The sequence below is a fragment of the Dreissena polymorpha genome, chromosome 3, assembly GCF_020536995.1.
Source record: "Dreissena polymorpha isolate Duluth1 chromosome 3, UMN_Dpol_1.0, whole genome shotgun sequence".
Classification (NCBI taxonomy): domain Eukaryota; kingdom Metazoa; phylum Mollusca; class Bivalvia; order Myida; family Dreissenidae; genus Dreissena; species Dreissena polymorpha.
In genome coordinates, this window is record NC_068357.1 from 122,409,623 (window position 1) to 122,426,062 (window position 16,440).

Below are 16,440 nucleotides of genomic sequence, written 5' to 3' on the forward strand. Positions count from 1 at the left end.
AATCTTTGATCATGTTAAATGTAATTCGAGTTATTAGATCAAGACGGGTCGGTAGTTTAATTGCCATACGGTCTTATTTGTTTTTTACACAAAGTCGGCTTTTCCTTTACTAATTTAATCTTTGATAATTTTAAATGTAATTCGAGTCATTGGATCAAGTGCAGGTCGGTGTTTTGATTGCCGACGCGATTTGCACCTATCATTATTTTGACACAAAGTGTCTGGCTTTGTTAGCGGGATTTATGACCTGTATACTGTCATCACCATAGCGACGCATTATCGCGTCAACCGGAATAAACATAATGACACGAGGAACAACTTTTTTGACAATGTTTGAAGCAAATTTTACGAATACAAAGTCTTTGAAATAACTCGATTTTTTATTTTTTCTTCCGAAAATTCGATTCGGAAAACAGTATCCGAATATTCGGTCTGGGACCGAATATTCGGATATTCGGATATTCGTTGACATCCCTAGAATAAACAAATGTGTAGACGCAATTAACATTCTGTATACAAGTATTTTCTAGGGGCTAACACATACTAATGAATTCACCGAGTTGTGCGTAGTTAACCATTCTTTTTAAAGTACATGGGTGTAAATACTATGTTCATATCTTACAATGCTCTTTTATTATCAAGTGCATACTGTTCGACACAATATAAAAAAATAAGTAACTCACTGTTAAAGACATGTTGTATTATACAGTCTGTTGTAACAAATGTCTGTATGCATTTAGAAATTAATTCGGTCCGTTTCTAGCCAGAAGCTACATTATGTGTAGATTTTGAGTGTGCCGCAGAACTACAACTTATTAACTTACTAGACTCACAAATCTTGGGACGAATTTTGGAAGTTTAACTGCAATTTCCATCTCTTTTTGAATTTTAGTATGGTCATGTGTTGTCGAGGGAAGCCTTACTACCCGGAGGAAACCCCAATTACCCCGGTATGGTGTCTGCAAACAAAACTCACATTCTGCAAGGAGCGGGAATTGACCCCGAGTTGCCTTGGGTAGAAGCGAGTGTACAGACCACTGCGCTAGTCGGATGCTGTATTAATGAAAGTATTGATATTAGCTGAAACGTTTTATGAATAATTACTTAAAACAATATATGGTGTTATAATTGTGTTTCTTGTCATTAGTATTATCTTTAATATGAAACTCGCTAATAACATCACATAAATGTTTTTGACGATTTCGGGTTTCAGCAACATAACAGCGCACAAGGGAGTCAATTAACTCTCTACATTGGAAATAGGGACGTTATTCCGGATATATTTCGTACTTCTTTGCAATCTTTATTGTTATTGCCAAACAACCTCCATTTTTATTGTTAAAGGCTTATTTTCATAAATAATACATTTGTTGAATTAAGTAATATATACTGTAAAAAAAAACATTGCTTTCTGACTTTTTTTATTACATTTTTTGTATCATTCTCAAATAGGTTTTTTCTCTTTTTCAGCTCTTTTGTGTTATGTTGTACTTATGGCAAAAATTGATAATCATCCACGCATGCCATTATTGTATTATAATTAACTACTTTTGTCTAAGCGAAATCGCTTTTTTGCAAGTTAACACAGGAAACTAGTTATGAACAACCAATTATAATGATTTATGTTAAACAGATTTTTTTCCACATTTTTCTTAAAGTTTATATTTTGAGCGAAATAAATTATCTCCTCAATGTTAAGCCTATTCTAAAGATATGTATTCAAATTATTAATATTTTGTAAGCAGTTCTGATACCTATTTACTTTCAAATGTATAATTTTGCCCAAAAAAGCGATTACAATAACAATCTGTGACGTTTTGAATGGCAAACTGACACGTTAAAAAAGTGCATATTTGCATAATCAAAATATAAAATGTTCGAACAATTTGTCCGATACACACCTTTGCACCGTTACAACGGACATTCAAAAAGCATATGCACATTAAAAACTTCTGACAAGCTACAAAAAAATAAACATATTGGAATGGTTTAAGCCACTCAGCAATAAATAACTAGTGTTTGGAATAATTTGCGTGTAATATTTATGCTGGAAAGTTCTTACCTTGGTGCCCGAGACAGTCTAAACGGACTGAGCTTTTGAATTGTTTCTAATTGTTTGTAAAATAAGATTTCCCATTTTGCAATAGCCTTAATTGGATTGATTTGCTTCGTCAGTACGAGCTTTTTGTATACATACTTGCAGATTTTAGTGGACTTTGTAATTGATTCGAGTAACCGTTCTTGCGGTTGACATTTTTGTCTGTTAAGACGTCTCTCACTTTTTTCTATAAAATAACAACAGATAAAACCAATATTTATGAGGAAATAAACAAATGATATGGTCTTTAAATTATATTTTGTTTTGGTTGTTCAAAGAAAGACCATTTATAAAGAAAAACATAACAGAAGAGAACTTCGAACTTTTTTTAAGTTAAACGATTTCACATTTATTTGGTTATTTTTATCTTAGCAACTATAAATATAACAAGCAGCTGTTAGTGCAGCTGAAATGGTTAACTAACTTGAATTCTTATTGCATATATCAATCTCAAATACAAATACTTTATTATAATCAATGTTAGCAGTCAGACTATTTACTTATTTTGGTATTTTGAGTATTTCTATTTTTGGTCAAAATGTGTTTATTGATATAATCTTTTGACACCAGTTTCGTTTAAATCTCTGTGAATGCAGGCTCATATTATCATAATGTCAAATTAAAAAATACTTATTTTTTATTGGCTTACACACACCATTGTAAAGACCTAACACAATATGCATTTGAATGTGAATTTTTTACTAAATTTTATAGCACAAACCCCTAAACGTTTCTATTCAAGCTTAATTTAAACAAATCATCGTTCACTAAACATACATAATATAAAAATTAAAGATGGCATTGCCTTTCCGTTATTTAATATAATAACAGTATCAGTAAATAACAATATTTATTTTAAAGTTTGGGCATAAGCGTTTATGGTTTTTATTTTTATTCCACAGACAATGTCCCCCGTTCATTATCTAAATTCATGCATATATATATATATATATATATATATATATATATATATATATATATATATATATATATATATATATATATATATATATATATATATAATAACATTTATATAAATTAAAAGAATATATTATAAAAAAAATTAAATGTATAAGAGGTAAAACTTTTTTTTATAATAAAACTAATTTTTAGAATTTGTTGACACATATAACCAACGGAGGTGTTGCAAAAGAATTGTACAAAGTAGCCTAAATGGAAGAGTATTCTTTTACAAGTTATTAAACTTATTGTAACTGTATTAGTTATTCAAATAAATTTAGTCAACAGAATTGACTCTTAATGAATTTGATATATTGACAGATTTTAAACCAGCGTGAAGTACAACATTTCTTTCTTTTATAATCCAATATATTGCTATCGTAAATCAATTTATCATTCGTGTTACACAAAGTTATTAGCCGTCTTTCTATATAAAGATAAGCATTTTAGCTGTGGATTTTGATAATAACAGAGCCAGATCTTGAACGGGATTTCCTTTTCATTCTTAACTGAAGACGGATTACAGAATATTATTCAAACATTGGCGTTCATTTGAATAAATCAATATACACATTTTGTAGCCATACTCTAAGCGTGAGGTTTGTCATATAATATTTAATTCTGACACCATTTTATGCAATAATTTGGTGGTGTATAGGTTTTTTCAACATAACAAATGAAAACAATTATTGCTGACATTTTTACTGATTTCATGCTTAAAGGCTTTCTGTGGCTTGTATTATGCAAAAGCAATTAATGTTTATATTGGTTAAATTGCTATTTATAATCACTCAAGATAACGCGTGCGTTTGGCATATCGTAATAAATGTAATTGATTCATATCCTATCGGTATACTACTATTCATAACAATATTTGATTCTGTATTTGTTGTTGTTTGTATCACCAAGTTTACCATTATTACTTGTATTGCATTATATATCGATTCATCATTTCTTTAGTTATTTTTGTTTCATTTTAATCAAAATTTAATTATATACTTGTATAATTTGTTCATTTTAAACATGTTCAGACATAGGTAGCTTGTATGCATTGATAACAAATAAGCAAAGTCAACTTTTTGCGCCGATTAATTACTTACCGAACACAAGCGATTTCTAGTCTACATAGTTACACGGATTATCATATGCACACAAACACATATTAATATTCTCATCTTGCTTGTGATTGTTATGCTAATGATACTTAAATGAATACTTAAATGAATATTAACAAATTGAAACCTCATACTTGAAATATGATCAGTGTTAAATTAAAGCCACGAACAAACAAATAGCGCCAATTATAATATGTTAATGTCTTTTGAAAGTGTTCATACTATTTTAAATATGTTTTTCTTATGAACTACACTGTCATAAATTTAGAAGCGTTCGTTGCCATTGAACATTTTTAGTAACATGTACTTTGATTTTGTTTCAATATGAATTCAGCGATATTCTACTTCGGTAAACATACTTTTTTATATGTAGATACCTGCTTATTTAAACTTTCTAGTATATAGTAACTTATTATTTGGTTATATATTGTTTTGCGTAATTTTTATAGAAATGATATATGCCTTCCTTGCGCTCCTGATTATAAAGAATCACTAACCTGTAATGTTTCCGCCCAAATACAAGTGTTCGTTCGCACCAATATTATTGCAGAATTCGTTCTCAAGTAATAGATTACCCTAAGCATGTTATTAAAGCATCCATTACAAATATGTTATTGTCTTGCGTTATTGTTAATGAATGTATGATTAAGGTTTTTGCTTTTGACTTGTTCCAGTGTCACAATTAAACACAACATTTCGCGCTAATGAACATGCTCAATTTCTTTGATTGTGTGCACTATCAATGCAGCGACATTATACTTCATTTAAGTAAATATGGATTATTTAATACACACATTCGTATGAAACAATTATAATAATAAAGAGTAACGTCATAAGTTGAACCATTCGTCACGAGATAGTTACAAGGTCGTATATTTCCACTAGCAACTCTAAATGTAGGGTGAGTAGATCGGCTTAACGTTTATATCATTACAGTGTTATAATTTTTTACAATCACAACATTTTATTTAAAAAAAAACATGTAGAAATATTCTCATTGTAATTAACCGTGGTAATCATTAATTAATTACATATAATTATTAAGTGCTTTAACAATCTCAATGAGGAACAACCTGGCAATATGCGCAGGCCAATCCTATTAATAAACAGAATATACATTATCACACATTGAGTTCATAAGACGCTGAAAGTTCGAGAAGAAACTGCATATCCCATATAAGTAATTGAAATGATTTCCTGAATAATCAATTAAGCGGAACAATACAGCGATACGAACATGTTTGACCTATCAGGAGGCCATTTTAATAAGATTTTATAAAAACGAGATCATAATTATGTGATATATCACGCTGAAATTAATGATTACTCAACGGGCAATGCTTCTCCGAAAATCATAGAGCAGAATACCAAGAAAATGTGCGCAAGATAAGATGTAAAGAAACTGCATATATATATATTATCCGATTCGGATGATTATGGGAAGTTCCTGAGATCTTACGCGCAAACGAAAGAAACTGTCATATTATAAATAAAAGAGTTATAACTCGTGAACTTTCGTTGATTCGGAATGATCAGATATTATTCTTGTGTCCACAAACACGTCAATCGATTATGTATTATAATTTACGAAAGGGATATAACTCGTAAAACGTGATGAGAAAGAAACGCCCGAACACTATGCGTATGTGAACCCTGTAAGGATGCTGCCAATAAAGTGTCATCTTTTTTAATCAAGTCTGATATTTCGCGAATAAACGAAGTGTGTGACGGAATCGGTAGGCTGTAATAGATTAAAGGGTTAAATCGTTCAATACACCGATAAGCTCAATTACATCCTTTTCGTTGTTTACGATGACCATAACTATTATTCTAATTCATATAAATTTGATTATTCATGGTAAATTTATCCCTGTCTAATATTAGTATAACGTGGCCCTACAGTGCGCGATAGTTTACGTTTGAGTTCTACTTACGGAATAAATATTTTTTAGAAAAGAAATGTATTGCAATTAAAAAGAATCTCACTGGTCATAAATTGCATGTTTTAACGTCCGATTTTGATTATTTGTTGTGTAAGTCGACAGTTATTGGGAAATTCACTCGTTCTTTCAATTAAAAATTCTATTAAAAAACATATTCTTCTTCAGATACAATACTCATGCTAAATAGAAGAGCTTGTGCCGACGCCCATTAATTAAGAGGTGTCAACTGTACAAATGTGCTTAGTTTGGCGTTAATATACACTAAAATTATTTACATTACATTTGTCTACACGTGAATGAGGCGGACAATCACAAACACAGGAGTAAGGGTTTTAAAAATCTCTAATGTGGCTGGCTCATGTACGTGAGGAGGTAGTTATTCTGTGAAATGACTGGTCTCTGGTAGAATGAAAATGTTTATGAGTATTTTAAGTTTTGTATATGTTTAAATCAGTGCATACTGCTGAGCCGAGATCGGGGGCCAGGAACACGTTATTGAGAGGAGTGGATGCAACTACATGATGGATAATTTTATATTACATGATGAGACGAAATGTTGTCCTGCGTATTTCAATGGAGGGCACATTTATTGAGGGTGTTTATCGTACTGTTTACTGAACTTGCATTGTGGTACAAGTTTGTTATTAATATGGATGCTTCTCTTTGTACCTTTTTCCAGTAGATTTATTGGAACGTATGTATATGGGTCCCAGACAGTGACGGAGTATTCAAATTTACACCTGACTATTGCTTTGTAAGCATGCTCTTTCACTTTTGATGAGTTAATTTTCAAGTTGCGGCGAAGAAATCCTAAAGCCTGGTTTGTATAATTTTTATTTAATTAATGTGTTTATCCCATTTGAGGTTTCTTTGGTGAGTAAGAACTAATTATTTGACGTGGTTTACTTTTTCAAGATTGTGGTGATGTAGTTTGTAGGAGAAGAGGAATTATTTTCTTAGACATGATAAGGTAGTTACATTTTTCAGAATGAATGCATCATTAAGCGTTAATTAAAGTTTATTATGATCCTGGACGTTGCAGTTGAATATAAAAATCAATACAAGGTATATAGTTTGGACAAAAATGCAAGCCAAGTTAATATTATAAAGAAACGTTGACAATATTGCTTATATTGATGTATGGGAAGAATTGAAAGATAATGATAAAATTGTGTATGGAGCAATCTACATGTACTATACATATATGCACTAGGATAGTACAAAGAACATAAGTGTATTCTTAAGTATACAATGTAGTTTATGACAAAAACTTAATTGTTAGACAATGACAAATTCATTGAACAGCCTCTTGTGGGGATTGTTGCAAAGTTTATAAACAATGCAAAAATTGACTCTTCCAGCAAACACTCTTTAACCATTAATGGGTTTGTATACAAAAATAGTTTGTTAATTTCTTAGTCACACGAATTGTATTGTTTATTGGAGTGCGTCCTTCAAAAGTCAAGTAGCGTCAGATGATCATTTCTCATAATGACTAGACAAGCAAGCCTAAAATTCTCCTGATGACTATTTATTAGCGGTTGAAGTGTGCATCCTTATCTCATTATTGAACCACTAAATCACTTAATATCCTCCTCCAGTCTGAATGTTAAATTATTTTTAAAAAAACAGGTTTCTGAAAGTGACCATTACAAAACGTCCTATGAACTTAATAAATTCTAGCTTTAATGTTCCATGTAAAAGTCATGTTGTTCATCAGACTGAAGTCTGCATATCAAAATTCCGAAAGTCCTTCGCATACATTTGGCAAAGAAAATTAGGTAAAAAAAAACATTGAATTGAAAAAATAATGCATTCAATGAATCTTCAAGACTCTTAATCATGTGTTGCTTTCAGTCCATAACATACAGAACTAAATAAGCCTTATACACAGATATATATACTTTTAAAGTGTGCTTTCTAATAAATATATAAATATAAATAAATGTATTTATTTATTTTATAATTAATATTTATTTATATTTGTATTGATTTATTTATATTTAACGTTTCAACAACTTTAAACATGTCAAACATGAGTAATTCTGCAAATTTAACAAAACAGTTCATTTGAAAAAAAACATGGCTTAATATTTAGAACAACTTAAACCATACGCTTTCACTTAAGGAGGCATCTGAATGTAAATTAAGTATAGACCGTTCCAGAATTTAGTAATTACATAATTATCTCCCCTGAATACTCTCCGCGTCCGCCATTACACTGCTGCTTAACAATCGGTAACATATATAAGAGAGCACCGATTATTCAACGGATGAATTTCTTTCTAAATTCTAATGCCGTCATTACATGGTCTTGGTTGTCTAGGAAAACTAACACATTGACACATTAAAAAAGCATTTAATTAAATTAAATGCAATAGTTTTCATTTGATTATTTGCATCAATCTTAAAATCGTGTATGCCTTTGCATTCCAGTGTTTAATTGCCCCTTTGTTCTGCATAATCCGATTATCTCGTTTTGATCAGATATTGTCCAGACTTAACTAACCACATGGTGTCATAAACCACACTGGGTGGCAGATGACAGTCTGGTCATTAATCACAATTGATGATGCCACCATGTCTCATCTTTCTGGAAGTATTAAGCAGTCATTTGGTTAGATAATTTACCTCCGACATTGTTAACAGTTGCGTAAATTAGATATGTTACATATTTTACAAATTAAAGGTTATGTCAAATATAGAATATCAGAAATTGTACACCGTAAAGATACTAGCCCGTTTAATTTATGAAAAAATAAAGTTTTTAATAAAATTATAAAATTTACGTAAACACATTTAACGTATTTAGCGGGTATCGGTTAATTAAAACTACGTCATTCCGTATGAAGATTTGATGTTACGGCAATGCACGAACGATATCATAAAAACAAGAAATTACATTTGACACCAAACAGAGTTAAAAAATATTTAAAAAATATATATGTATATAAATATATGTGTGTTAAAATGTTAGATATGTGTCACTCATACTCACTAGTAACGAGTTTTCAATATACATGAGTACACAGTTCAATTTGCACATGTGAAGTTGTGTTTTTTTTCAGTTGTATGTTAATATTCCTCAATAGCGTCATTCTTTGTACAAAACCCATCAAATTACAATTACATGTAAATACTTTCATGTCCTTTGCTTTTAATAGGGCTTTGTAGTATGTTTATTTTCAAAGCACTCCTTACACTTTCTATCACTCATTTGTTACCACACTAGCGTACTCATGCCATTGATAATTATATTTTTATAATTAGATGTATTACTATTGTAATTTATTGAAGCTTTTCTGCAAAAAAATATGACGGCTTATGCATAGAGCTCTTTGTTGTGTCAAATTGTCGGCCGTTCAGACTTCAGATAATCTTTACTTTGATGCTAATGCCGCGTTTTTAAAGTTGCAAATAAATGTATTAATAAATTCGTTTGGCACTAAATAATATAATTTTGAAATATTATTTAGGTGGGTTTTTTTCGGAGTTTTTTTTTTGGATTAATTGACTAAACATTTGGTGTCGTTATCCATATGTTTTGCGTTACTTCAAAGACCTATAAAATACATTTTTTAGTATTTTTAGCTTTATAGCTGTTAAATGATTCCAAGATAAAAATCTATTCAACTAGATATATCACATAGATCACATTCTCTTCATCTTCCGTATAATTACATAAAAGATCGTCAAGATCAATATCTCTCTCTCATGACAAAAAGCTCGTTTTTTAAATGACAAAATTCCATCTCAAAAAATTTAATATAAATCCAAACCACAATTTTTATCTCTGATATCAGTTAGAACAAGAAAAATAATGGAAGGCGTATCAAAAATATCATACTCAATATAATATGTTATGATTTTGGAATGTAGATTTTTACCAATTGAGACCAATTTCAAACAATTAGCGGTAATTAATTGCGCGAGAATCTTTTATAAGTATTAATTAAAATATAATCTGCTTGATTTTGCGGCAATTAAAATCAACACAACAATACATGCGTGAATTGTTTGTGAAACGTTAAAAGTAACAAGTCTAATCAAAGACATAATATGAGCGACTGAACCGGCAAATTTTCGCCGATGATTACCACTTGATTACAGACAACAACAAAACAAATACACGAAAGCATTTTTAACAATTTATTTGTAACAATCAATCTCAACTTCAAACAATCATTTTAACAACAAAAATGTGATAATCGCCTCACATTAATTCATTAAGTAATGTATTTATCCGACAACGGTGAAGCGGGTATTCTCTACGTCTTTGGCTTTTGGAATCGCAGACTCGCACAAGTTAGCAGCAGTGTAATGGCGGACAGTCACATGACTGACAATATGGCGGCGGTCAATTTATCGATTCTAGAACGGTCTATTGCACAGACCTCAATTTAAATTTGTCCGAGCGCAACACGTGGATCAACATTCATATACGTACCAAGAGATCTATCGGTCAATCAACACAGATGATGCATTGTTTATTTTAACACATTTGAAAGATAATACCAAAAGCCTTAATCTAAGCAAACAAAAGATAATTTATAATGTGTATTGCGCAATACTCTATTAGTTCGAATATTTCCTAAATAAAGCAGACAATACTCGAGTTCAAATTAATTAATTTTAGTTATTATAACGACAGCAATTTAATCAACCACTGATACGAGTATTAGTATTATAAGAATGCTGATTTTGTTGAATACTAAAATTATAAATAATACGTTTAGGTCCGAAAATAGCTCAAACGAGCTATTGATATAAAATCCTGATTGTAAAATAAATGTTGCCTCGTCCTGATAAATATGTATGTGTATGATTTACCTATGAATAAAAACAATTTGTGCTGCGACATGATACAATTTACAGAGGTTTTATCATATTTTTACGCATGTTTCCGCCCTTTTCTGTGGTGAAATTAATCTCCATCTTTAAATTTGTTGCAGTAATTCACGTTTTTCCTGACATTGCAGAGGCCATTCGCATCACAGTTTTTCATATATAAAATATAGAATATGTTTGATACACATCTTATCTTTTTAACACACAGTTTATCTAAAGAACCTTAATGCTCTCTTAAGAATTAAATTATCGTGTTATGTTGTAATGATAATTATTATTTACATAAACAATTGTGTCAAGATTTATAGTATAATACTTCTAAAACAATGATATTAATTTTCAGTAATAGTTTGCTGTCAGTGTGATGATGTGGATGAATGAAATCAACTATGCATTTAGCATACCGAATTTATCTTCATTCCTTACTGAAGCTTATTGAACAAAACATTGTTACATTTTGTGATTGTTTTTCTTGTATGACTATTATTGAGATTTGAATAGAGAAGCATTTTAGTATCTTGAGTCCGCGAATGTCTACAAAATTCACGGACATCTTTCCAAACAGAAGGTGTTAAATCCGAAAGGCTTATGGACTTACGTATGTTCGTTTTATTCTATATATACAAATACGTGAGATTGTAATAATGGTCGGCAAGTAAATAAAGTTATTATTTCCAGGTAAAGATAATATAGAATCCTCATTGTTTTCTTTAAGTTTACCTTTAAACTTGAATTAAGGCCTTGCAACTCGACATATGAAATAGATAACTATATGCACAACTACATTCTTGTTGTATTTCAACTTATGAAAAGTCCTAGTCCTGTTAAAGATTATGTTTTACTATCTTCGTGGTCTTAAGTGTTGGCGCCAACGCTTCATTAAACTTTGCATGTCACTTCTGCTTAGACATCTTACAATTAATTCATTCAGGACAAAGTGATGATCACACATAGGGATACATACGAGTGTCTTATATTTGACATGTGAACTAAATGTGTTACATAGGGACGTAATACATGCGTGCGACACTTTGCCTTATCATACTCGTCATTTCTGACCAATTATTTGAAAATCCATTAATGCTGGAGAAAGATATAATCTGTACTATAGGTGACAGTTCATTTCTTTATATTTGTCATGAACGGTGAACTTAAAACATGAACCTAAGGTCGTTATTCTTGACACTACGTTGCACAAAAATTTTACTGATAACTTTTAAAATACATCCATGTTTAATAGGTGGATTCACACATAAGACATCGGGCTTTCCATTTCAACCTAAAATAAGGCCTTGTATTATACACGCGACTTTATCACCATAACGCTTATCAACTCTCCAAAGGTACATCTACAACTATTATGAGGTCTCGACAAAATGTTAAGGGGTAAAATAACACCTTTCATAATAGATCAAACCGGTACCCCAACTGCAGACTGAGAAACCGGTGTGCAATAATAAGTCTCGTCATAAAAATCACAATATTGTTTTAACTAACTTTAAAATCCGCCTGTACTTACCTAGAGAGCACGTTTGTTCGTTTAACATTCCGATAATTATCATCATTATAAAACGGAAAAAATAAATATACCTAAGTTTGGCTTTTGACCTTAAAATGTGATCTTGATCTTAAACTTTGGGATATATGTTTGCGCGCGACAATCCGCTCATGTTCATATATTCAACCAGAACATTTAAAAAATGTATATATACTCTTTGGATTAAGTTATGCCCAGGACAACATGTATGGACTGCGTTACTTAATTTTACATCCTTTGATAAATTATTTTCTTGCCCATGGATCTAATGGGATAAATATTCAAGTCATTTTATTACCGCAATATATTTCAATGTTTTGCAACATCACGGAAAATATAATTGTTGTTATTTTAAACCTATGTTTTATACGCACAAAATGGAAATATTCTAATTTTTGCTCAGAGCTAAAGCACCATACTGGGATTCTCGTTATTCTTTTATTTCTTTGCCAGTATTCGCATTAAGCAAAAAAAATTGGTTAATTGGTAAATAAAATCTATTGTTCATCTGAAATTCTTCTGAAAGCCAAACATACGACTATAAATAAAAGTAAGTTCTCTAAATGTTTATTGATTGACTACGAAGCATAGGTTAATCAGTAACGATAGAATTGTGTACTCTGCATTGAATCACCGTGCGCGGTGATTAATTATCTACCTAGTTCGCTGAAGATATTCCATTAGATGATAACCTTGAAAAAGCATGTTCCATTAACCGTTGTTCATCTGACAGAAACCAAATGAACGTTTATTTGTTTACAGAAGCTACGCGTCAACAATTCAAAATACAGTGTTTATAACAAATGTGTATGACCTTATAAGTTAGCATTATACACATGCATGATATACTGACCAACGTGTGTCAGTAATTTATGATTAACAAAATCATGAATGTTTGGAATAAGATCAATGAAACCACCATCGAAAATGCATTCAAATCTGTCAGTACGTCTTCTATTAATTTTCTTTTCAATAAAAGGATGATTTAGAATCTGTATGGAATTAAATCTTAGAAGTACAATTTGAATAGCAACCATCAGAACAGTTAGAGTGGTTCACTGACTGATTAAAAATAATGCGAACATTATTTCGATGCTAGCATGTTTTTAAGTATTTGCGCAAAATTAATGCCAACTTTATTTGACTGCGCAGTGATTTGGTTTAGGACTTGTTTGAGATGTGTTCACGTTTAGTTTTGCATCGCTAATTTGTTTGCTTTATCTTTATAGTGACTCTCGAGTATCATTTAAAAAGTCAAGTTCTTTATGTCAGTTTACTTTTTTTAAAGATAACAGGAGGCTTAATCGCGCAGAACTGTATAACTTATTTTAAGAATACTTTCTGCTACATTATGATTTAAAACGAAACTATTGCAAACAATAAAACTTTCTGCTACATTATGATTTAAAACGAAACTATTGCAAACAATAAATATGATACTCTTTTACATATTTCCGATGAAAAAAGAAACTGATTAAGAAATAGTTGTACATGTCCTGCATATATTTTATTTTTAAAAGTAAGAAATGTACGTACCATCAGCGATATAAATGTACGTACCATCAGCGATATGTGTCAGTACTATGACACTACTCAAAACTCCAAATAATGTCACCGTCATCTGCAGCGTTTTCCATCGACACACCCACACACATTAATAAATGGTAATAAATAGTATTTAAATTATATACTGAGAAAGCCGTCAAAAACGGAAAATACTATTGTAATCGGGAAGTTTATATACCAGTAGCAAACAATTATTTCCGCGTATGCGCGCTAATAAAGTATCGCTATATTTTCGTTGAATTCGGCAATCATCATCAATAAATCAGTATCCGAATTTACTACAATCTTAATGACTATATTGAACAAAGCTGTCAGCAAGAAAGATCACTGCGATGTCAGTTTTATAATAAATCTCTTCAATGCCTATACCGGTCTTTCAGCAATACTGATCAAAAGAATTGGCGCTTATAAAAATGGATAATTTAGTTAACTCAACACATTGATAAAATTATCTTCCTGAAGCTAGCTGACTGTTTTAGTATTCAATCAACAGTTCCCAAAAATGGATGTTCCATACACATTTTAAATTTACTAACAGATTCTGACTTTAAATTTACTTGAGAATGATTCTGACTTGAAATATATTTTACACATCCATTACCCGCTTTTATGAAAAACGTATTCACCAATAAGAAATACCACTATCGAAACCACTCAATCCGCTGTCCAAATGATGTTCCGTACGATAATACAAGCCAGAATAATGCTTAATAATATTATTATTAAATACCAAACATCAAAGCCAGTGGAGTTACGATGTAAGACAAGACGATTTTTAAGGTATTCACAATATAAGTATATGTAAAACTTGTGAACACGCGGACAGTTTCGACCTAATGGGAACTTCTGTACAGAGGGCCTCTGGCTTATACTGCATGCAAAACACGCAAGTTACGGGCTCTGCGGATTCACAATTTATTAATTTGTAAGGACAAATATTATTCAGTTCTTATGTTGTATTGTCCTTAGTAAACTATGCTAGTTAATGCCAAACTATAGTGTTTTCAATACACGCCTACAACTGGTTTGTTTTCGAGTCATTACTTGAGCTGTTGCTCTCGTCTCTTAAATGACACTGAGTGGGGATACTATATATTTTATGAATTGTCTTATTAGTACTATTTCCATATTAATTCGTATTGTTATATACGCAAATATTTCTGTTCAGGTTTTTAACGGTGATCTTGGAACTATGGCGTACGTCTATTTATCCCCTTGTAACTATGGCGTACGTCTATTTATCCCCTTGTAACTATGCCGTACGTCTATTTTTCCCGACTCATAGAAACAGCAATGCATAGATTTGCAATAACAACGTGTATGGTAGACAACCTGTTTTTCGGAATAGACGAAGAATAACATGCAAACCATTGAAATTCGGTCAAAGAACTTTTTTTGTAAATTGGTACACGGTTCTGCTTGTTAAGCTTAAGTAACAGCAAAAATTCATCGGGGACACGAACTGCAACATTGAGAGTTCAACAAGTCGCCACAGGATGTATCTACATGATGGAATTCAACGCAGAGTATGCGTTGAACCGTTCATCAGCTCAGGCGTGTTGTAGCGGAAATCATATGTAGCAGTTGCATTGACCTGATGCTGGAAGACAATAAATGGTCCATTGTTTAGGAACTCATTGAAGGTCTTTAGTCATTCACATATATGACAACGTATATGGGGAAGAAAAGGAAGGTTCGGTCTACCGAGATATTCCCTATTTTAACGGACTTGGTCAAGAAGGCGCATACAAAAAGAACGGGCGATTCACTGATGATCAACAACGTCAAGAGGTCCTTGCCTTACGAACATTTTCAGCGTTTTAAGACCATTATAGAGACTCAGGCGGGCTCGAAATCGATGCTGGCGTCTGTGAAAGATATACATTTCAAGAAACTGTGCTTTCTTCCGCAACAGTTACGAAAAGTGTCACACCAGGTAATTTTTGGTCGCTGAACAACGTCCCTCTGAGTGTGATTACTCGCGATGAAGATGAACCAGCCAAGGAGACGTCATTTTAGCCTCATTGATTGGACTAATTTATCACTGGAAAATGTCTCTGACGATGAATTTCAGCTACATTAAGCCAACAAAATATATTACGTCTCTCCTGCTCTCCGGTGGTCGGTTCCGTCGCAAGCAATTGCGTTTTCACAAATGCGCATATATCGCCCGAGGTGTACTCGCAGATTCGGTAACAACGATTCCGTCTGAGCTTTGATTACTGTTGGCCGGCTAGGTACAAGCCAAGTTAAGGAATAGACTCAGTAGTGATTTAGCTTATGCAACTAGATCAGTTCATATAAGTGAATATTTATACAATTACACAGATGTTATACTGATGTTATAACAAGAAAAATATGCATAATGCATAT

The 16,440-nt window shown here is 31.6% G+C and overlaps 1 protein-coding gene across 1 annotated transcript in view; it reads right to left on the minus strand.

Moving 5' to 3' along the window:
* Positions 1-14,219, minus strand: part of LOC127872561 (deleted in malignant brain tumors 1 protein-like) — an 88,962-nt gene extending 74,743 nt beyond the window's left edge. The window contains exon 1 of the mRNA XM_052415887.1: positions 14,062-14,219. Coding sequence (XP_052271847.1) covers positions 14,062-14,122 — 61 coding nt within the window. The 5' untranslated portion in view covers positions 14,123-14,219. The remainder of the gene's footprint in view (positions 1-14,061) is intronic.
* Between the last annotated feature and the right edge of the window lie 2,221 nt (positions 14,220-16,440).